A 23104-nucleotide genomic window follows, 5' to 3' on the forward strand; every position below is an offset into this window, starting at 1 on the left:
AAATCTACATTTTTATTAAATAAAAAAAAAAAAAAAAAAAAAGTAGATTGGGATAAAAATAAAACATTTAGCCATGTTACCTAAATCGATCGATTAAACTTATATGTTGAGATCAGTCTATCGATCTATTCGAGAAAATTCGTATTCTCTCGTCAGGTTATCAAAGATGGAGATAAACTCGAGTAGTTCGAACCACTGAATACGACGACTACGTCCTCCAAGACACCAACCTCACCAGCCATGGTGAGCTTAGCTCACCTGTCCATTTCTCTGCTTGACTTTGAAGAGCCACCCCAGTGGCCTTCTTCGTTTTTTATATAATCGATCTTGTTTTCTTCTGTGAGTTTCTTCTACGTCCGCTTGTCTATCGCTTCATTTCCCCTTCCAAGTCTTCCTTCCATAACATCACAGCTTCAGTATCCGCTGTCTTCCTCTCGGTTCCCGTTTTGTAAGTTCTCTTAGCAGAATTTCTTTAGTTTTCTGCATCAATCTTCTGATGCTTCTTTGTTTCCCCTCTGCTTCGTGGATCTAATATTTGTTTCAAGAACTGCGGAACACCCATTTCATTTTCTTATTACCAGTTTTTCACTCCTCTCTACATATCTTGCTGAGAAATTGGATCTGCTTCCTTTTAGTTTATTGCTTGAATGAGATTCAGGTCTAAGGTTCTACCTCCGTTGATCTCATTTTCTTCGTGGTTATGATAGTTTAAGCCCCGTTTCATCCGGCTTTCCTCGATGGATTCAGATAACAGAGGTCCTTTCTACAGAAATGGACCCCCGTTTGCTGCTTTTTATCCTCCAGACTATTACCGAACCCCATTCCGAGCTCCATCCACTTCTCAAACCGTAAATCTTCCCATCATAGCCCTCGCCATACTCGGGATCATAGCCACGGCTGTATTGTTCATCGGCTACTACATCTTTGCCATTAAATTCTGCTTGAACTCGCACAGGTTCGACTTCTTGCGGCGGATGTCAAGCAACAGGGGTCCCAGACATAGAGGAGACCCATTAATCGTCTACGCCGCACCCATCCAAAATAACCGTGGCCTCGACGAATCCGTGATCCGGTCCATCCCCATCTTTCGGTTCAAGAAAGGGGTAGAAGATGGTAAGGAGAAGTACTGGAACGAATGTGCAGTCTGCTTGAACGAATTCCAAGAAAACGAGAGGCTCAGACTATTGCCCAGTTGCTCTCATGCTTTTCACATAGAGTGCATTGATACGTGGCTTCAAAGCAATGCTAATTGCCCAGTTTGCAGATCAAGCATCTCAAATATTCGACCATTTGATCGGGGTATGGTCGGTAACCCATATCGGAATCCTCATCAATTTAGCGACCACCCGGGCATTGAAGTCAGTGATGATGGGAACGAAAGGAGCGCAAGCAGTCAAGTTATTTCCAATGCGATTTCAACGCACAATCCGTCACCAAGTTGGGTGGAACGAAGAATTCCATCGGAGAAGCACAGATGGTATATGCATCTATCAAGCATGGGAGACGAGTGCATTGAGTTGACGAGGAAAGGTGAACGGTTTTCTGTACAGCCTCTCAGGAGGTCTTTCTCCATGGATTCTTCAGGAAACAGGCAGCTATATTTGTCTGTGCAGGAGATATTGCGGCAGAGTAGCCCCAGTGAAGCTAGTAGCAGAAGCAGGAGATTTTTCTTCCCATTTGGCCATGGCCGAGGAGCTAGAAGTGCTGCAGTTCTTCCCATTCAATCTGAGGCTTGATTCCTTGTCTTTTCTGTTCTTTTCTTTTTTGTTGTTTTTTCGATTTCTGAAAGAGATGGTGCGAAACTCACAACTACTCTTCTTCGGTAGTTGTGTGATATATACAGAGGATTAACGAGTGTAGAGATTACTTTCTATGAGCGGTTCTGCTCTCATGCTTGAGTGGAGTTTTTTTTTAAAAAGTGTTAGAATTTTGGATCGGCGCAGTCGATAAGATAAAAAAATATTGATTCGTGAAATCGTTTATTAAAAAATTATTGTTACAAATAACCATGTAGCTTTATATAGTAAAAAGGAGAAAAGGGTAAAATAGTAAAATATAAAAAAATAATAATAAATAAATTAAATACATTCTAATACTCCCCCTCAAGGTGGCTTGTAAATATCCTTGATAGCCATCTTGGATAACAAAGAAAAAAGGTGGGTAGAAGGAAAAGGTTTAGTGAACATGTGGTCTAACTGGTACTCAGAACGAATGGGAAGTAACTTGAGGACGCCCGAAGTAACCCGTTCACGAACAAAATGACAATCGATCTCAATATGTTTTGTACGCTCATGAAATGTGGGGTTTGAAGCAATATGTATCGCAGTTTGATTGTCGCAATAAAACAATGTAGGAGATGCAACCTTCACTTGAAAATCTGGAAGAAGTTGCTGCAACCAAATAATTTCACTGGCAGTAGAAGAGAGAGGAGCTCGATATTCAGCCTTGGCGGAGGAGCGAGAGACGGTGGTCTGCTTTTTGGCCTTCCAAGAGACCAAAGAATCACCAATGAAGATGCAAAAACCTGTAGTAGATCGGCGAGAATCGAGGCATGATCCCCAATCAGCATCAGAGTAAACGCGTACCTGCAAGGAAGAAGTAGAAGAAAACAACAAACCTTGACCAGGACTGGTCTTGAGATAACGAAGCAGGTGATGTACTGCCTGGAGATGAGGAAGGCGGGGTTGGGCTACAAATTGAGTGAGCTTGTGAACGGCAAAAGTAATGTCGAAGTGAGATAAAGTGAGGTAAAGAAGTTTCCCAACAAGTCGTCGATAGTGGGTTATATCAGAAAGCAGGTCACCGTCAGTGGCAGTTAAATGAAGCTTGGGATCCATGGGAACATTAGTGGGTTTACAAGCTAGGTAACCTGAGTCTTCAAGTGATTGTAAGGTGTAATGACGTTGAGAAAACACAATATCGGCCTTGGACTGAACAATTTCAAGACCAAGGAAGTGCTTAAAACAACCAAGGTCTTTGAGCTTGAACTGAGTATGCAGAAATTGTTTGAGCTCAGCAATAGCACGAGATGAAGGGCCAGTAAGGATGATATCATCCACATAAACCAATAGTGCAACAAAGGAGAAACCATGACTTTTGGTGAAGAGAGAGTAATCAGATTTCGATTGGAGAAAGCCAAAATTGATTAAAACATGAGAAAATTTGGAATACCATTGCCGCGAAGCTTGTTTGAGACCATAAAGGGACTTGTGAAGCTTGCAAACGAGTCGACTGTGGGATGAAGAGGACTCCCCCTGTCGAAGATAGCCAAGAGGGAGATCCATGTAGATTTATTCAAAAAGATCACCGTTTAAGAAAGCATTGTTGACATCAAGCTAAGCTAGATGCCAATTATGAGAGGCGACAAGAGCAAGAAGAACCTTCACAGTGACCAATTTAGCCACAGGAGAAAAGGTGTCAACAAAATCTAAACCTTCTTGTTGTGTGTAGCCTTTGGCTACCAAACGAGCCTTATATCGCTCACGAGAACCATCAGATTTAAGCTTGATTTTATATACCCATTTTCAACCAATGGTATGTTTATCAGGAGGTAGAGAAGTGACAGTCCAGGTGTTGTTGGTTTCCAGAGCGTTCAATTCGTCCCGCATAGCTAACCTCCATTCAGGGCACTTCACAGCTTGGTGATAGTATTGAGGTTCAATTTTAGTAGAGACATTGAATACAAACTGTCTGTGCGAATCAGAAAGGGAATGATAAGAGATGTAGTTAGAGATCGGATAAGGTGTAGAGGGTAAAACAGATGGAGAAGAACCAGCAAGTAAATTGCAGTGATAATCCTGCAAGTAATGAGGTGAATGGATCGTCCTAGTAGATTTTTGAAGAGAAGTGCCAGTAGATGTAGAAGGAACAAACACTAGAAGAGTATTAGTTGGAATATCATCAACCGAAGCATCATAACTAGGTGGTGAATCATGAATAGGGGAAGAATCAAGTTCTGGGAGAGAATGAGTTTGTATGAAGGGGTAGGGCATAACCAAATCAGGAAAGGGATCAGGAACTGTATTTGAACTGGTGATGGTATGAAAAGGGAAAAATTCCTCATGGAAAGCTGCATCTCTAGAAATAAAAACATGTTTGGTCTCCACATCATAGAATTTATAGCCTTTCACACCAGCTGGATAACCAAGAAACACACAAACTCGAGCACGAGGGTGGAACTTAGTTCGATGAGCAGCTAAGGTGGAAACAAAAGCTAAACAACCAAAGAATCGAAGAGAAGGATAATCAGGAGCTGTGTTGTATAGAAAATGAAAAGGTGTGTTGTGTCGCAAGAGAGGAGATGGAGTTCTATTAATCAAAAAAACCGTGGTAAGAATACATTCTGTCCAAAAAGAGACTGCAATGCGGGATTGGAAGAACAGTGAGCGAGCCACATTCAAGAGGTGTTGATGTTTTCTTTCAACAACTGAGTTTTGTTGAGGTCTTTCAACACAGGAAAACTGGTGCAAGACTCCTTGATCTTGAAAAAACTCAACAAAAGATAACTCAGGGGCATTATCAGATCGGAAAACTTTGATTTTAGCATTAAACTGAGTAAAAACCATATTAAAAAAACGCGGTATCACAGAGATAGCATCAGATTTAGTTTTTAACAGATAGATCCAAGTAAATCGAGTGCAATCATCAACAAGAGTTAAGAAGAAACGATGGCCAGTATGAGAAACAGTCTGATAGGGTCCCCAAATATCACAGTGCACAAGATCAAAAGGAAATTTTGACAAGTTATTGTGAGATTCAAAAGATAGACTACGTTGTTTAGCAAGAGGACAAATATAACAAGGATCTGATTTATGTAATTTAGTTACATCGCAGTTCAACTGATCCTTCAAAAAATCAAGTCGTTGGAAAGAAATGTGTCTTAGCCTATTATGCCAAACATGGGCTGAAACAGTGTTAACAAAAACATGAGAAATATAATTCACACTTTGAGCACTGAGGACATAAAGATCTTGGACTTTGTCACCCTTGCCAATCGTCCTCTGGGTAGATAGATCCTGGATAACAAAACAATCAGGAATGAAACTTACTGTAAGGCCAAAGTCAGTAACTAAAGCACTAACAAAGATCAAGTTGAATTTGAATTGAGGAACAAATAATACGTTTTTAAGCACAAGGTGAGAATGCAATTTAATATCACCAGCAAGATGGACTAAAAGTTGAGTGTTATTGGGCAAAGTAACTGTAGTGTGAGGGATAACATACAAAGAAACAAAAACAGAAGCGTGAGAGCAAATATGTCGAGTAGCTCCTGAGTCGATAATCCATGATTGAGGTGAAGAAATTAAAGGATTTAAGGATACAAAAAAATAAATACCTGCCACGCAGTTGGATGTAGAAGATTCCGGAGCAATTGTGACTTGTGCGGAGCTACTCAGGTGTGTAGAAAGCATGGACACGAGCTGATGAAACTGAGCGGAGTCAAGATTCTGCACAAGACTCCCAACAGAAGTAGAACTTGGGCTATCAGCAGCAATGGAAACCTGATGAGCAGCAGCATGAGAATGTTGCGTGGGTTTGGAGGCGGGTCCAGTCGGATAGCCATGGATCTTGAAGCAACGAGCAATAGTATGGCCAACAGTCTTGCAATGAGTACAATAATACTTATCCTTGTTCGAATTCCAGGGAGCATGGTAATTCTGATTCCCGGAAGCATTGGGATTCGGATTCCGGGGAGCACTGTAATTTGAGTAAAATTTCTGAGAGGTTTGTGGGCCAGGTTTATGAACGTCTGTCTGCCCAGATTTAAACGCGAATGCCATTGTGTCGGTGGGGGTATGCGAACTCGAGGCATGAGGGGTCCTCCGTTGTTGTTCCTCTTGGACAACCAAAGAAAAAATACAATTAAGAGGAGGCATCGGATCCATGAGGAGCAGCTGACCACGAACATGGGAGAAAGAGTTATCAAGGCCCATCAAGAATGACATGACATACTCCATGTTGTGGTAATTAATAAGATCCTTAACGCCATTACAACATTTTCCACAAGAGCAATGAGGACGGTAATTGTTCAGTTCTTCCCAAAGGGTCGTCAGTTTCGTGAAATAAGTGCTAACGGAATCCTTTTCTTGGCGCAAGTTCATCAATTCCCGTTTAAGTCGAAAAATGCGCGGACCATTGCGTTGTTGATAACGATCCTGAAGAGCGAGCCAAATTTCGCGGGCAGAAGCAACAAACATAACACTCGCAGAGATTTCCTTGGAAACCGAATTTAAAATCCAAGAGATGACAATATTGTTATTCCGGGTCCAGGAGTTCAGCAAAGGAGGATAAGCACTTTGAGGTTCAGGTATGGAACCATCGATAAATCCCACTTTATTCTTCACGGATAAGGCGAGGGACATCGTACGGCTCCAATTGGTGTAATTTTCACCAGTAAGTAGTTGCGAGACAAGAACTTGCCCGGGGCTGTCTGAATGGTGAAGATAGTATGGGTTCGATAGTTCGTCAAAATTGGAACGAGTCGAACTGGTACGAAGACCAGAATCGGAAACGCCCGTCACTGGATAAGTCTCCATGGAGCCCCCAAGAAGATTCTAATGAAGGTCTGGTATGTGACCTAAGAATTCAACATAAAAATTCTGAACAACAAATGTACCACAGCACACCTTTCGGCCAAACACAAAAGGCCAGAAAAAAAATATATCACACCTCTCGGCCAACCACAAAAGGCCAGGAAGGAAACTTAACCTTCACGGCCAAATCCAGAGGCAAAAAAAATTCAGAGAGAGAACCAGCTCTCGGCCAAATCCAGAGACAAATTAGTTCACGGCAACGGCGCCAGAGCACCACGACCAAAACAGGGGCAAATCAGCCCTCACGGCAACGGCGCTAGAGCACCACTACCGAAATCCAACCTTCACAGCAACGACGCTATCTCGCCGAGAAAACAGAAGTTTAACTTCTGTTGAAAAAAAAAAAAAAATTAGGAGGAAGATGAAATCTAACCTCTGTGTCGGAAGATCAGCTGAAATCAGGTCGTCGATGACCGTCGCCGAAAATAGGTCGCCGAAATGGACGAAACGAGTCGCCGAAAATAGGTCGCCGAAAGATATGTCGAAATCGCCGAGAGAAGGGCCGTCGGCCGAAAATACTCAGAAGATGAGGATCATCCGCTCTGATACCATGTTAGAATTTTGGATTGGAAAGAGTCGTTGCTCTGTTCATCGGGTTGGCGCAGTCGAGAAGACGAAGAAATATTGATTCGTGAAATTGTTTATTAAAAAATTACTGTTACGAATAACCATGTAGCTTTATACAGTAAAAAGGGAAAAAGGGCAAAATAGTAAAATACAAAAAAACAAATAATAAATAAATTAAATACATTCTAATAAAAAGAAAAAATTTCTCGGATTATGATCTTTTTGTCATTTTGTCAAGATTTTATAACCACGGGTAGAGAGAGAGAGTCAAATCGTTTTAGACGGAAGGATGGGGGAGAGTGCAAATGGTCCAAGCATGAGAGAGTGAAAACAAGATTATGAACATCATTACCTGAATAAAAAACAAGATAAGTTCATCTCAAATACTCCGGTCTCATGAGCAATAACACAAGGATCAATAAGAAGATATAACAAAAAATTATTTTATTTAGCTAAATTTGTTAATGTTTGTGATGTTATGGGGTAGGGAAACCAGTTTCATATAATTTTAATAATAGGAATATTTAGAGAATTTAGAGAAAAAAATTTCATTTTACTCTTGACCAATTTTTCCATTTAAAAAATATTAAGAAAATCTATTCCATATTTAGGGGTTTAGAATATGGGTGGCACCCAATTTCTCTTCTTTATAAAAGTCACAACATTTATTAAATTTGAGAAAAAATCTCAAATCAAAATTTGTAAAGTCATTCAAGTAAAAAAAATATGTTTTAATTTAATTTTTATTGAACGTAATTTATCTCAAAATCTTATACGATTGTCCTTTTATTTATTATTATTATTATTATTATTATAACGAGGTACAATACTAAGATAAATTTTTTGTTTTGGGACAGAATTAGGTTTCCATCACAAAATTAGAGGCTATTCTTTTTGTTAAGAGAAATTTTAACTGTTTAGATTGCCCAAGTGAAATCCAAAGTTTAGATTGGAACACGAGAGATTAACATGTAGATTAGCCCTAAATTTATTTAGGTTAACTTAGTCTAACACACGAGTAACCTAATTTGTATTTATTTATTTTTTTTAAAAAGTACTAATACGGAGCCCAAGTCCTTAAGTAAGAAGTTACCTTTCTTAAGCTTAAAATTGGGGGTACAAGTTACAAGTCTTTTACGTTCCTATTCTCCATAATGACATTCTCTTTTACCTTTCTTAATCTTAAAACTTGCGTGGCAAGATACAAATCTTTTTCATTCGTTGTCTCCTCAACTCTAAAACTTGGAGCGCAAGTCACACATTCTTTCTTTCAATGGTCGGAAAGGACAAAGGAGGCAACCTCTATTCCATTTATGCTATTGTACAATGACAAAATTGACCTTTTTTTTTTTAAATTAGGGGTATCTACTCCCTTGTTATAATGGAAAACACGTCTTTATACACTGTCTTATATAATTTCTCTCTTTGCATCTCTCAAAAGGATTTCCCTCTCAATCTTCATATATTCTCAAAAAATTGAATAAAATTTTTTATCATTTTAAAATTATCAGATATATAATGAAAAGCTTTCCATGTCTCAAGCTCTAAGAGGCTAAGGTAATTTAATAAAATTTTGTGGATAAAATATTTACAATAAAAATTATAAAAAGGAAAATTGTATCCCATATTTATAAAATGATTTGGTATTTCTAATGAGGAGGGTTGATCTAATAAAAAAAAGTTATCTTAACCATCCTATCATGATCAACATCTATCCCAACTGTCTGATAATCGACTGTTATCTCAACCGTCCGATCACAATCCCCCACCCCCCAACTAGAAAAGAGAATACATGATGAAAACGGAGTGGAGGAGAAAACGGTACTTTGGATCAAACAAACTTCTATATATTTCCCACAGAATAACCACCGACCGACCTTTTAAGTGACCCAGGTTCCTCACTGATGCGGAGATGCTTCTTCATCATTGATTGCGACCTGAAACGGCCTCTTTTTCCAAGCGCGTTCCTTTTTCGAATGCGGTGTTGGATGAACAGTGACGCTGCCCTGCTTCCCAACAAATCCGTCTATTTATATCCTGGACTCACTCTGCTCTGAGCGTTCGACTGAGGGCTTTGTCTGCTCTGTGCTCTGTGAGGGAAAAAGGCTTTGGATTTTTACAAGTTCATTGGATTTTCCGTCGTTTGTAGTGATCTCGATGGAAATGGCGCGAAACGAGAAAGTGCGTGTTGATCACATCGCGGCCCGAGGGCTGGAGATTGAAGAAAAGGATTGCCGCAAGCATCGGAAGATCGGTTCTGCCGGGGAGTTGGAAATGATGGCGCCGGCACCGGAGCCGGAGCCGGAGGAGTTTGCGCGATTGTGAGATTTTGATTTTTTTGGGTTTTCATGTTTAGTTAATGTGGTTCGGCGAGTTCGTGATTATTTGCTTATTGTTTTTTTTTTCCTTGTGTTCCTTCTGTTGCGTTTCGAACGAAAATTAAATGTAGTTATCAGTTGGAGGCTCTGGAGAAGGCGAAGAAGGAAAACACGATTGTGTTTCTGGAAACTGGTTCGGGAAAGACTCTGATTGCCATAATGCTGCTGCGCAATTATGCTCATCAGCTGAGGAAGCCTTCTGAGATGGTGGCAGTTTTCTTGGTTCCTACTGTTGTGTTGGTTAAGCAGGTATTGAAGAATTAACTCTATCCGGATTGGGAGCTCGCCTTTCTTATATCCCTGCTTTAAGTGATTACTGGGTTATGTATCTTACCGATGCTGTCTTCGATTTCTATAAGCAAGCGGAAGCAATCGAAACGCACGTCGATTTGAAAGTTCGGAAACTCTGGGGCGACATGGGGACGGATTTTTGGAGTGCTAAGAATTGGGAGGATGAACTACGCGAGTATGAGGTGTCTTTGTCTCTCTTTCTTTCCTTTTCCATACCTCCTCTTTTAACATATACAACTAAATTTGTCTTTACTGCTTTAACCGCACGAATGTGAGGAACCCTTTATTTTTATTTTTTTTCCGTATGGTGAAAATTAGGATTTTTAATGTGCTGGTTGCAGCTGATTCCGTCTGCTTGCCCGTTATTCTTGTTTGATGTTGCTTACCCGTTATTAGGCTCAGAACTACTTTGTAACTGATAATACCATTTCATGGTTAGTTTTTCTACCTTTGATCTTGCGTCTGCATGATACCAACTGGTACGCTGAGATTCCACCGAGATCTTATAGTGAAATGGCTAGGAAATGTTAGAATCAGATAATTTTAATGTTCTACTAGGTCGAATATAATGCAGTTTCGTAAGATTTGCTTTCTTGAATATGTCACCCTAGGTCACATAGGGAATAGCTCCTAGGGAGCGGGCTTCACACTTACAGCTCTTCCAAGATGTTTGTCTGCTGGAGCTATGCCATGGTGAGCCTCTTACTGTGGTGAAGTTGTGTGCCAAATGCCTCGTCTCTGTGGTAGCTTCTCCTTTAAAATTTTGCTGGTTCTTATGTTCTCTCTCATGCACAATCATTTAGTTCCAGATATATTTCACCAACTTACCTACAACAACAGAAGATTAGCTAATACTTGCTTACCAAAATCCATATGCCCCTCCTAGTGTTGCTTTGCCATTCAGATTGCTAGAATTTCCATATTAATCTGATTCATTTTTATACGCAGTTGTCTTTAATGATATGTTGATCATTTCATTTCTCATTTCTTGATTCTTCTATTTTATGGGCATATTTCATGTAACTTATTGATTTTTTTTTTTTTAACTGTTAGATGATAATGATATCTATGTTATTAACTTAATTTTCTTTTCATTCTGTCACACTTTCTGTATATTTGTGCTTATACACTAGATAGCTGATGTTGGGCTTATCTTGTAGGTATTTGTTATGACACCAGCCATCCTGCTGAGAAACTTGCAGCATAGGTTTTTCAAGCTAGAAATGATAAATTTATTGATCTTTGATGAGTGCCATCATGCAAAAGGAAATAGTCATTATGCATGCATTATGAAGGTGAGTTATGCTATTCATGAATTTTGCATCAACTTTGCTCACCTTGTTTTTTTTTTGGGTGCAAGAATTGAAATTTCGAAGCTGCTAATTGTATGAGTTGTTGATCAATCAACTGAATCAGCGATAAGTTTGACATATAATCAGTCTTGAGATTCAAAAAATCAGAACAGAAGATAAAAGGACAGAGACATACGAGGGAAATCACTTGTCGAGCTTATCTGCTTGACCTCTATTATCTATTTATAATCAAAAGTTAGGCCTTCCTAGTTTGGACTGGACTCTTAACAGAAAAATCATGGTAATGACAAATCAAATCTCCTTCTTCTATCAGGAGTTCTTTCCTTCCTACACTTCGGCGTGACACTTGTTGACTTTGTAATATACTCCAACTGTCAGGAAAATATTTTTTCAGTTCTCGTCCATTAAATATGCATATGTCGCGGTGTTTTCGTGAAATGCTTATATGTTTTTTTCTTAGAAAAGTTACTCTATTTACAATAACCTTGGCTGCAGCTAACTTTTTTTTCTTAGAAAAGTTACTCTATTTACAAGAATGTTATTATTTCTAAAAGTTGTAAAAATAAGAAATAATCTCAAATGGAAATCAACATTAATGCATGGGATAATAACTAGTTTTAGAATAAAAAGAAGTTTTAGATCATTGAATTCCAATTGTGTATATGTATATGTATATTTTATATCTTGTTGGAACCATATGTCATTTCCTTTTTCTCTCCCATGAATTGATCAGTTTGAGTTGCAGGAATTCTATCATAAAGAATTGCTCACTAATGGTACTCAACTTCCTAGGATCTTGGGTATGACTGCTTCACCAATTAATTCAAAAGGTTAAGCAAAATCTCATCTGTCTCAGTAGTTCATCTGATCTGTTCTCTTTCTTTCTTGTCAACCTGTAGTTTCATTTATTGCACTTTCTTTTGCAAAGACAATGGCGTTTTCCCTTATACCAAGTGCTCTCTCTCTCTTTCTCAGGGTTGAATTCACAAGACAGCTATGCAATATACATTCGACAACTTGAGATTCTGATGAATTCAAAGGTTGTTTCATGTCCTTTTGGACTATCTACTTCTAATATCATGCTTTGAGAGGCTTTATGTACATTTTTGCGGTGACGTTTGCTTGTTAGTTTGAGGTTTCAACTTAAAAACATTAAATTAGTGAACATAGTTCAGGTTAAAGGATAGATAAAATAATACCAAGTCAATATCATGCTTTGAGAGACTTTATGTACATTTTGGCTGGGACGTGTACTTGTTCGTTTGATGTTTCAACTAAAAAGCATTAACTTAGTGAACATAGTTCACGATAAAGGCTAGCTATAACAACGCCAAGTCAATTTGCATTTGCTAAATTTGCAAATCAATCCTATTTGAGTTAAATTAAATTTTTTTTTTTTTAAATTCCTATTGCCTTTGATGCACTTCTTTGTTACCATATATTCAATGATTTATTGGAAGGGTGGCTGTCAGCTTCTAGGAAAGGTGGACTTTTTTTGTTCCATTTTTGACTGATGATCTTGTGGTTATGCAGATCATCTGAATTTTAGAAGTTCACTATGATCACTGATCTGCTCGTCTTTTTTTACCAAATTGGCCTGATTCTTTTAGGTACCATACTGGCATGTCATGTAAACATCTCATTTCAGCTATTAATAGGAATCTTACAGACAGTAGATGTTTGCCCAAGCCCTCTCCTAGTCAATCTATGTGTGTATTTATTTTCAAAGAAATTATAAAATGAAACAAATGGTCAATGCTCCTTTTTAAAATGCTTCAAGCTGGATAGAAGAATAGCTACTTTATCTCTTTGAAATCTGCCCAAGCCACAAAGTCCTTCCACATTCTGGCAAGAAGCCCTGCTAGAGGAAGCTAAGCATCAAATCGGCAATTGCCTTCCTTGTACTTGCATCTGAGTGCATCTTTTGCTAATGAAAGGTTAGAAACATTTGCGTCAAGTTGTAAGCATGTGCATTTGTTCAAGGCTTGATGTGGTTGGCACACTAATAAAACTTGTACAGCTGTTACATTGAATGGTGTCATGCTTATAATGTGATTCTTATTCTGGATTATACCATTGACACCAACTTTTATCATTGTTGTATCTACTGAAAGGTGTACACTGTGGCTAATGAATCGGTGTTGGCTGAGTTTATACCATTTTCAACACCAAAAGTCATTCTGTACGAAGACATGCGGTTACATGATATTAGTTTCTTAGTGAAGCAGCTGCGGCTTCTGGAAACCAAGGTATTTTTACTTTTGAGTTAGTTCCTTGGGTGAAACCCGCCCCCCTCTCTCTCTCTCCTCTATGTATTTGTTTATTTATTAATGCTCTTGGAATCGCTAGCTTTATGTTTATGTCATGTTGTTCTTTGCTGCTGTAAAAGCTATTTTTCTATCATTTTCTGAATTTCTGTTTTGAAAATTAAAAATTGAGAAATAGTTCTCTAGATGTACCTGTCGGTTTTCTATCTATCTATCTATCTATCTTATATATTTTTTTTTTTTTGTATCTAATGCCTACCCTCATGTCACAAATTGCCATAAAACATTATATGAGGGTTGTTAACATATTGTCACAATTCTGTGATGCAGTACACTTGCTAAGGGTTCTGTGACACTAGCCCTATTAATCATATTAATGTTTTAGTTTATTTTTCATTATCTGTAGCAACAGCACAATTTTTTGAGAAAATCTATGCATTTTATAAGGTCATAATCTGTAGAACAATTTGAGTATCATGGATTTGATACTAATTTCAGTATCTCCAAGTGTATGTTGCAGATTACTTTGTTTGATCCTTGTAACCATTAACAGTAAGAAATAATAAATAAGTAAATTAAAAGGAGAAGTCTGAGAAGAGTGAGAAGTGAGAGAAGGAAAGAAAAAGATGTTTAAGGAAGGAGAGAAGGCCAAGAGACAGATGTTGGAGCATGTCTGAGAGTTCAGTTCTTCCCTCTTTATGAATGGAATAAACAAAATCAATTCAAATTGCACTTCTTATGCTTAACCTACAAAAGCAGAAATTCCCTGTAGCTTTCTAGTAGTTCTAACTTTCTGAAAGTTCTGTGTTCTGGAATTTATCTTTTTATGTGCTTCTCTGTCTTAACAATTCCAATCTGATTAGGCATTATTAGTTCAAAATAGTTTTCATTTATAGCACAGACTGTGATACTCTATTGTGAGATCTGTTGTGCCTCCTGACAGAAGTTTGACTAGTTGATTGAAATTTGAAGTAAGTAGCCTGCTGTATTTTTCAATTGTTTTCTGCTTCTTGTCAATTTATAGCATCTACAAAAATTGGAGAAACTTCATCTTGATGAGGGTGCAATAGAGGGTGCTAAGAAGAGGGTTACAAAGCTGCATGCAGCCTTCCACTATTGTTTGACAGAACTGGGCATTTGGTTGACGATGAAGGTGTGGATTTCACCTTTATATTGGAGATTATTGATGTCTGTTGAAGGAGTGATATGTATATTGCTTTCTTCAGGCAGCCGAGTCCTTGATTTGCAGTGAAGCTGACATTTTCTTTTGGGAGCAAAAGAAGGATGTGCTTGCTGAGAAATCTGTGAGGAACTTTAGTCAAGATGTCTTTCAAGCATTTTCCCAAATTGTGGCATCAGGTATGCATGTTTTCTGCGACTTACAATGGTTGTACAAGGGACATGAATCTCTGTTCTGTCTCAGTAACATATTGTATTATCTTGTGGTCTAAAATGCCTATCTATTCTGGAGTGAAATTCCAAACCTTGTGAAGCATAAAATCTATGATTCTTATGTTCATGTCCTACTAGGTTGGTGCATCGGGGAGGATTTCAAAGCAGATTTAGAGAGAGGTTTAATGACTGCAAAAGTTAATTGCCTCATTCAGTCACTTATGACCTACAGGTGTGATTTCCTTTTATGTAAGCATTGTGACTATAACATCCACTTGCATAAGCAGCTGCTCAGGAGTACTTTAGGTTTCTCTGATGCTCTCATGGCTAGTGCTGTTTCTGTCTTCAAATTAACAATTTCCTTATTTAATTCAGTGTGTTGCAATGAAATTTGTTTTATGCTAGAAAACAGAGGTTTCAATGATTGTTTGTTTTGATTGCTTGCATGTGGACAACTCATGAAGAATTTCACTTATTGTTCATCACCTCTGTTAAACTTGGGTTGGTTTATTCCAAATTGACTTTGCCAAAGTTAGGAGGCTTCTCCTAACTAATAAGTATTATGTCTTTTTAAACCCAGACCAATCAGAGATCATTTTCCCACATACAACAACTTCCACTTCAAATAATTAACCAGAGACACAGAGCGTGTATAGCTATAAATTGGAGACGTTTTACCCTCCACCCCCCCCAACTTAATGATGGCTAAACAAAAACCTATTCCAAGATGTGGAGGACATTTACACTTATCTCATAGAGAACATACACGGGCTTAACAAAAAGGTGAGCCTATTTCCTCATAGAGCTCATAAAGGTTCCAATAGCCTCAATGGGTCCTTCAAACTCTGAAGTTTGATACATGTATCTTTTTCGTTTTACATGCATAGGCTCACTTTTTTATCTCTTTCTTCACAAATCCCTTTTCTATGCCATTTTTTACCTTCAATCAATGGTAATCAAGAATTTATGACCATTAATTCTTTATGAATGTTCATATTTTTTAGAAAATAGGTTTCATATATCTCTAGTCTTGTGGCATTAACAGGAATCATGCAGACTTGAGGTGTATCGTATTTGTGGAGAGGGTCATTACGGCCATTGTTATCCAGGCTCTTTTGAGCAGTGTGCCACAGCTACGTTGCTGGGCAACTACGTATATGGCAGGCAACCAGTCGAGGCTGCAGTGCCAGAGTCGGAGGGAGCAAATGAAAATTGTTGATGCATTTCGTGAAGGAGCCGTAAGTTCTCTTACTTGAATGAAGTCTGAATCTCATATTTGTTTAAGTTGATTATCTTCCTACCAAAATGACTAGTCGAAGTTAGTTGGCCTTTTAACAATCGTTAACTCTAAGATCATCCAAACCTAGACTTCAGTCTGTGAAAAGGTTACAGAATAGTGAGACCTTTTATCCACCGACCCTTCCCCTAATGTCCAAACAACCTGTCAAAAGCATGAAGAACATATGCATGAGCCACTCTTAGCATACAAATAGGCTATGCAAATAAAAAATTATTGGGTTTGGATTTATTGAGATACTATATAGATGTTTGATCAGTTCCTACCAAATGATCATTCGTAGTTAGGAGACTTTTTCCCTGCTAATTTGGGCCAGCATCACTTTTTTCAATGATTTTGAAGAAAAAAATCTAAGATATTCCAAACCAGTAGCTGATGTGGAAAATTCACCCAGTAACAGATTCTCTGACATAGACAACCAGCTTGACATGTGGAGCATATATCAATTGCAGAATAGGACTTCTGTTCATTATTTTGTCATTTTCAGATAACTTGGTCTTGATTGAACTATATGTTTGCAGGTGAACCTTATTGTTGCAACCCAGATTCTTGAGGAGGGGTTGGATGTAAAAAATTGCAACCTGGTTATCAGATTCGATCTTTCTACTAATGTTTGCAGTTTTATACAGTCACGTGGCCGTGCTAGGATGCAGCATTCAGATTATTTATTACTTGTAAAAAGGTAAATTTTTTGGTTCTTTCCTTTTTTTTTTACAATAACTCCTTTTCAGTTTTTTCCAGTTCTGTCAGAGATAGGATTGGGTTTAATTGTGCATTTGGATTCATATATTATTGTGTTGCATGTATTTTTTTTCTTAAGGAATGTTGCATGTATTTTGTTGTACTTTTTGTCGTAGGACGTACTTTTTTATTGGCATGCTTTCATTTAAATGTGAAGTTTTCATGTTTTAAATAATTGAGAGTTATTTGTTTTTTCTAGCGGGGATTCTACTGCTTTTTCAAAGATACAGAAGTATCTTTCTAGTGGAGACATGATGCGAGAGGAGTCCCTCAGACAAGCTTCAGTGCCCTGTCCTCTTCCTGAAGGTGGCATGAATGAGGAGGACTTTTACTGTGTTGAAACCACTGGTGCAAAAGTAACGCTTAGTTCTAGCACGTCCTTAATATACTTCTATTGTTCCAAGCTTCCTTCTGATCGGTATGTTTTGAAACATCTTCATTCTGGTCTTCTGTTGCTTCTATGTTTCAATTTTGGCCTCACATTTCTCTTTTTTCAGGTATTTTAAGCCATCACCAAGATTTGTTATTGACAAAGAGTTAGAAATGTGCACATTATATCTTCCAAAAAGTTGTCCAATACCAGCTGTGAAGGTACAAGGGCCATCCAAAATCCTGAAAAAAAGGGCTTGTCTTGAAGCATGCAGGCAGCTTCATAGGATTGGTGCCTTAACAAATTATTTGTTACCTGAACTTGAAGTGGATGAAGTGGCTGATACCCAGAATATCGGTAAAACACTTTCTTCTTGCAAATCCTTTGATATCGAGCAACTATCCCTTTCCTTCCCTGTGGAATTTAGGAGTCAACGAGAGAGAGAGAGAGAGAGAGAGAGAGAGAGAGATGTATCTACTAAAGCCATGATTATAAATATCTTTGCCCCTTATACTAAGCACACGATTTGCATGGAGTACTGGTAGATATGAAGCATAAACAATCCTCATGTGAATTATCATTTCTTAGACAAAAGCGCATCTAACAACTTGAGTTTTACTAAATTGTGAACTTTCACTACTGAAGAGTTTTGAAGCTACTCACTACCCTTCTTCTTATGGATATATTACTCTCTATGTAGTTTGTCCATTTCTGGAACAAAAATTCTAAAATCTGTACTTGCTGTCTGTGTTGTAACCATTGTTGCTTGAACCTAATATGCACTCCTGATGATTAGTAAGTTGGAGTAGAAGGAAGGAGGAATATTCATTTCCAAGTCCTACATTGTTGGTATAAGAGTTTAATGATGGTGATAATGATGTTTTCGTGATTTTGAATGTAGAAATGTTCCTTCTATTTATCATTCATGGGTCTTTTTCATGTTTCTGTATATAATTTCTCCTTAAAAAAATCTCCTTAGAATTGCTTCATTTGCTGTCATCTCATTTGAACTTCAATTATGTTCTACCAGGGGGCAGGTTTTCTGATGAACAAGACTACTTTCCAGCTGAACTGGTTGACTGCTGGTCATCTTTTTCTGAACAGCAGATATATCATTGCTATTTGTTTTGCCTAAAGCAGAATTTCGATTATGATATTCGTGTTGGAGATATTTTCTTTGTTGTCAAGTGTCAGTTGGACGATGAAGTGATGCAAACAGAATTTCAGTTGGAGACTGACAGAGGTTCTGTCACTGTGAGCATGAAACATATCGGGACCTTACATCTTAGTAGTGATGAGGTGCGGAGTTGATATTTGTTAGCAATGATGACACAAATAGACAACACCAAACTTCTATTTGAATTATTTCTATGTTCATATTTCAGGTTATGTTGGCCAGAAGATTTCAGATAACCATCCTCAGACTGCTTGTTGATCATAATTTGAGTAAACTGAATGCTGCTTTACAGCATGAGGATAGAGAGGGTACCCTTGCAAAAATTAACTACTTGTTGCTTCCTTCAACTGGTTGCAGTGAAGGGGTACCTAATATTGATTGGGAATGTCTCAAGTCTGTGTCATTTGTTTCTGGAATTGATAGCTCCAATTGCTTAATTAGGAGGACATATGGAGGTTCACCCTGTTCTTGCCCTGGGGGGGTTGCTCAACTAGTCCACACATACAACAATGTTGTATGCAGATGTATGCTGAAAAACTCTGTGGTTTTGACTCCACATAATGGGTTCATATACTCCATTGATGACTTCTTAGACGATATGGATGGTAACTCATTGATGAAAGGGAAACAGAATCTTACATACAAGGAATACTTTCAATCTAGGTGAGCATCAATGGAAATTCTGTTTCAAATTATGAATGGTAATCTATTTTAAAGTTTGTATGTTTCTTCTTGCAAATGCATACAATCATGTGTAGTCTAATTATTGCAGCCATGGTCGCTTGTTATGTCACGAGACTGAGCCACTCCTAGGTGGGAGGCACATTTTTCCTGTGAAAAATTTTCTTCACAAGAACTCTGTTCGAAAGAATAAAGGTACATTCTTTTTGTCTTTGACACCTTTTTTACTTAAGAATGTTGTTAGTTGGAATAATCCCACTTAGGTAAGTGTCAAGGAAACTCCTGTTATTATTAGTAGAAAAGGATTTTTAACCTCAGCTATCCATTTTGGGATAGATCTGGACCCAACTTTAATTTGCTATCAAAGCTGGACGGCTGCGTTACTCGCCTAGTTTGTACCCTGTTTAGTTTGTATATCCTGTTTGTGTGAGCTTGGTCATGACAAAGAGTGTTAGTAGAAATAATCCTATATATTTAAGTTTTAAGGAAAATCTTATGCTTATTTGTTGGGAATTCCTCCTAATTTGGCTAGTTATTTTGTGATTGACCTGGACCTAACTTTGGCAAATGCTAAAGCTCCTCTCTTTTTTGAAAAGTATTTTTTGTGATAGTCTTTTTCATAATTGCCATGGTAGTTTCAAAAATGCATTTTATTTTGCTTTGTGGTTTTAGATATTGTACTTGTGTTTTATCATGATTCATAATTTTATTTTCTGATATGCAGAATCACGCAGTTCTACTTACGAATTACCACCTGAGCTTTGTATGATCATTTTGTCTCCCATTTCTGCCATTACATTGTACTCGTTCTCCTTTGTGCCATCTATAATGCATCGCATCAAGGGTATGCTTCTTGCTGTGGCACTTAAGAGATTGCAAATGAATCACTACACGCAAAATGCTTTAGTTCCTGCCATCAAGGTAATTTATGGTTTCATTTCCAAATCCTGCCATCAATTATTTGTTCTATTTCATGACAACTATGTTAATGAAAAAAAATGGTTTAGGCTCTTCCCTCCTGCCCCTCCTGCCCCTCACCCCCCCCCCCCCCCCCCCCCCCCACACACACACACACACACACACTCACACACACATATAAATAGTTCTTGTCACCAAGTTTACACTTCTTCGTTTCCAAGAGAAATCAGAATTAAAAGTTGAAGAAAGCCATCCAACTCAAAAGATCAAGTTTACAAGTGGAGAGGCTCAAGCCAAGTTCACACTAGGTTGTGGATCAATCTACTATCTATGTGGGACTTCTTTCAATGAAATCAACTTTATAAATTCTGTGAATGAATTGTTTCTGTTTCTGCATGTTTATGTGCACGCATGCATGTTGGATAGGTTTTGGAAGCACTTACCACAAAGAAATGTCAAGAAGCGTTTTCCTTGGAATCCTTAGAGGCACTAGGAGATTCCTTTCTAAAATATGCAGCCTGTCAGCAACTTTTCAGAGACCATAAACATCATCATGAAGGGTTGCTTAGTGCTAAAAAGGACAGAATTGTCTCTAACTATGCTCTCTTCAAGCTTGGGTGTGACCAAAGGCTCCCTGTAAGTTTTGCATTTTTATCTATTATATGATTTTATTAGATAGTTATGTTTTTATCAGATATTATTTGCTTGCCTCCTTATTCTTCTGAATATTTTTTTAGTGAAATGTCAAATTTGATCGCTTCTCTTTAACTTTATCTCATTTGCAGGGTTTCATTCAACACGAATATTTTGATCCTAAAGAATGGGTTATTCCTGGTAACACTTTGGATTTTCTGGAGAATGATAAGGAAGTAGTATTGTCCAACACCACAAAACTATATAGCAGAGGAACAAGGCAGATGAAGATTAAAGTTGTTGCAGATGTTGTTGAAGCGCTGCTAGGTGCATACCTAAGTACTGGTGGTGAACTAGCTGCTTTAATGTTCATGGATTGGCTTGGTATGAAGATCAGTTTTGTAAATGAAGTTCCAGATGATCTGCCTTTGCTTGCAAAACCTGAGATGTACATAAATATACAGCAGATTGAGTCTTTGATCAAGTATTCATTCCGTAATACTTCGTTGTTGGTTGAAGCATTTACTCATGGATCGTATCAGGTTTCAGAACTCCAGGGATGCTACCAGGTATTTTTCCAGTCATTATATAATCCAAATATGTTCAGTGTGAATATTTAAGTGTCACAGACACACTCGTGCCCCAACCTTGACTTGTTTGTTTATGCTTGTGCACCCCTTTTTTAGTAGGCTTTATTCAGAGGATGTTTAGTGCATGATCCTTCACACAGTTCTACTTCATTTCCTTGCAGAGATTAGAGTTTCTTGGTGATTCAGTTCTGGATTACCTCATCACAAAACACCTATACAACACGTACCCTGGATTATCCCCTGGACTTCTAACAGATCTTAGATCTGCTTCTGTAAACAATGAGTATTATGCAGTTGCTGCAGCCAAAGCCAAATTGAACAAGCACATCCTTTATGCATCAAGTGAACTCCACAAACAAATAACATCATTTGTAAATAGTGTGGAGCAGTTGACGTCAGATTGTTTTTATGGATGGGAATCAGATACATCTTTACCGAAGGTGATTCTTGAAGAGTTCATCATAATTTACATTCTTTTGGTTCAGAATTTATTTCTTTTATTTATCTTTAAATATGGATGTTCTAGTGAATTAAATAAAGAACCAGGGTAAAGAAGTAAACTAACACTCATCAAACAGGTAGTCAGTTTATTTCTTAACCTGGATTTGTTAGAATCTGAAAGCAAAAGTTTTGCGCTCTTTGATACAGGCACTGGGAGACATAATTGAATCCCTTGCTGGTGCAATTCTTGTTGATTCTGGTTTTAACAAAGAAATTGTTTGGAAGTGCATAAGACGACTATTGGGGCAGCTGGTTACACCTAGTACCATCAAGTACCATCCAGTGAGAGAGCTTGAAGAACTCTGCCGGAGAAATACATATGAACTAAATTTTCTCAGGACATGTGAAAATGGCTTTGCTGCCGTTACAGCAGAAGTTATAGCAGATGGATCTGTTTACAGTAAAACATGTAGTGGAGAAAATAAGAAGGCCGCTAAAAAATTGGCTGCAAAAGCATTACTAGAATTGTTGAGAGCAAGCTATCCGAATCTCTGAATCTTAGACGAGTGAGCAATTGTGATGAACAGAGTGTTTTCTATTTGGGGCTGCTGATGGTGGCATCTATGTGGTACGGATACTTTGGAGAGTTTGTAAATGGCATTCCAGCTCAAATTGTTGTGCATGTGGCATTCCTTTAATGAAATACGTTTGTTCAATGTGGTAGTGAGTTTTTCAGTGGAATAGGTTTTCAATAAAAAATTTCAATTGTCTACAGCTGAAGCTTGATAGTCATCATATCTTATTTTGCAAGTAAAACTGTGTGGCATTTCATGTTTGTTCGGTTTTATTTTTTATTTTTTTTGGAACCCCTGCCTATTGGTGTGCATGAAAGCATCATTGTTAATCACCTTCCTTTGTTATGCAGTCAATATGAAAGATTTCAGGCTTCATAGTGCAAATGCAAGAAAAGTTGCATTTCTGCAACTGGAAACTTTTTGTCTGTATTGACAACTTGGATTCTTACACATATAAGATAAAGTGTCTGTCCTAAATAATGACTGAAAGCAAAACATGTGGTGGGCTATGCATGGATAAAAATTAATTTCCATTGTGAAGAATCTTATAAGTTGGGTTATCTTTGTCATTCATCTAGTCTGCCAGATGGATCAAGCATACTATCTATTAGTTAATAAATATGTCACCAGCAGGAAGGAGAAGGCTGTTCAAGGTTTTAATACACCAAGCAGAGAATCAGATGCACAGATGGAAGGCATCAAAAAGTTTGAAGAAAATGATGGAGATGTTTGATGGGACATACAGAACCAGCCGATCAGTATAGACATAATGTCTTATCATCTTCATCAATGTTCTGTTTCAATAATGTTGGGTCACCTACATTAGTCTAATTTTTGGCTCTATGACTAGCCATCTCCTCATTTCTTGCCACATGATGAA

General features: G+C 37.9%; 4 protein-coding genes across 4 annotated transcripts; 2 read left to right on the forward strand and 2 right to left on the reverse strand.

Annotated features, from left to right (window-relative positions):
* The first annotated feature begins 384 nt into the window (after positions 1–384).
* Positions 385–1912, forward strand: LOC137963762 (RING-H2 finger protein ATL16-like). The gene is made up of 2 exons (XM_068810956.1): positions 385–448; positions 956–1912. The coding sequence occupies exon 2, from the start codon at positions 975–977 to the stop codon at positions 1734–1736; it is 762 nt and encodes a 253-aa protein (XP_068667057.1). The 5' UTR covers positions 385–448; positions 956–974; the 3' UTR covers positions 1737–1912.
* A 190-nt stretch (positions 1913–2102) lies between these two features.
* Positions 2103–3284, reverse strand: LOC137963504 (uncharacterized mitochondrial protein AtMg00810-like). The gene has a single exon (XM_068810616.1). It carries the CDS (start codon positions 3282–3284, stop codon positions 2103–2105), a length of 1182 nt encoding a protein of 393 aa, XP_068666717.1.
* Positions 3285–3524: 240 nt separating this feature from the next.
* On the reverse strand, positions 3525–6536 carry LOC137963505 (uncharacterized). The gene is made up of 4 exons (XM_068810617.1): positions 5336–6536; positions 5121–5200; positions 4946–5015; positions 3525–4213 (listed from the first exon to the last, which is right to left on the reverse strand). The coding sequence occupies exons 1-4, from the start codon at positions 6534–6536 to the stop codon at positions 3525–3527; spliced, it is 2040 nt and encodes a 679-aa protein (XP_068666718.1).
* A 2680-nt stretch (positions 6537–9216) lies between these two features.
* LOC137962215 (endoribonuclease Dicer homolog 2) lies at positions 9217–22365 on the forward strand. The gene is made up of 22 exons (XM_068808955.1): positions 9217–9481; positions 9610–9787; positions 9898–10011; positions 10990–11124; positions 11888–11972; positions 12118–12182; positions 13257–13391; positions 14434–14562; positions 14636–14768; positions 14940–15033; positions 15847–16039; positions 16620–16780; positions 17039–17257; positions 17337–17566; positions 18240–18508; positions 18595–19049; positions 19159–19262; positions 19792–19988; positions 20412–20621; positions 20771–21187; positions 21370–21648; positions 21857–22365. Exons 1-22 carry the CDS (start codon positions 9318–9320, stop codon positions 22202–22204), a joined length of 4314 nt encoding a protein of 1437 aa, XP_068665056.1. The 5' UTR covers positions 9217–9317; the 3' UTR covers positions 22205–22365.
* Positions 22366–23104: the final 739 nt, after the last annotated feature.

The sequence above is a fragment of the Aristolochia californica genome, unplaced genomic scaffold (genome assembly GCF_029961685.1).
Source record: "Aristolochia californica isolate CCGP_79_NKW_82.1479 unplaced genomic scaffold, dmAriCali1.0.hap1 SCAF_4, whole genome shotgun sequence".
Taxonomy (NCBI): Eukaryota; Viridiplantae; Streptophyta; class Magnoliopsida; order Piperales; family Aristolochiaceae; genus Aristolochia; species Aristolochia californica.

Bases quoted from the DNA above. Each gene is read 5' to 3' on its own strand.
- LOC137962215 (XM_068808955.1), top strand. From the start codon at position 9,318: ATGGAAATGGCGCGAAACGAGAAAGTGCGTGTTGATCACATCGCGGCC. The intron at 17,258-17,336 runs GTATGTTTTGAA...CTCTTTTTTCAG, and splicing joins TCCAAGCTTCCTTCTGATCG to GTATTTTAAGCCATCACCAA. The intron at 17,567-18,239 runs GTAAAACACTTT...ATGTTCTACCAG, and splicing joins GGCTGATACCCAGAATATCG to GGGGCAGGTTTTCTGATGAA.
- LOC137963505 (XM_068810617.1), bottom strand. From the start codon at position 6,536: ATGGAGACTTATCCAGTGACGGGCGTTTCCGATTCTGGTCTTCGTACC. The intron at 5,201-5,335 runs GTATTTATTTTT...CTCACACTACAG, and splicing joins TACATCCAACTGCGTGGCAG to TTACTTTGCCCAATAACACT. The intron at 5,016-5,120 runs GTATTATTTGTT...TTTGTTATCCAG, and splicing joins CTCACCTTGTGCTTAAAAAC to GATCTATCTACCCAGAGGAC.
- LOC137963762 (XM_068810956.1), top strand. From the start codon at position 975: ATGTCAAGCAACAGGGGTCCCAGACATAGAGGAGACCCATTAATCGTC.
- LOC137963504 (XM_068810616.1), bottom strand. From the start codon at position 3,284: ATGGATCTCCCTCTTGGCTATCTTCGACAGGGGGAGTCCTCTTCATCC.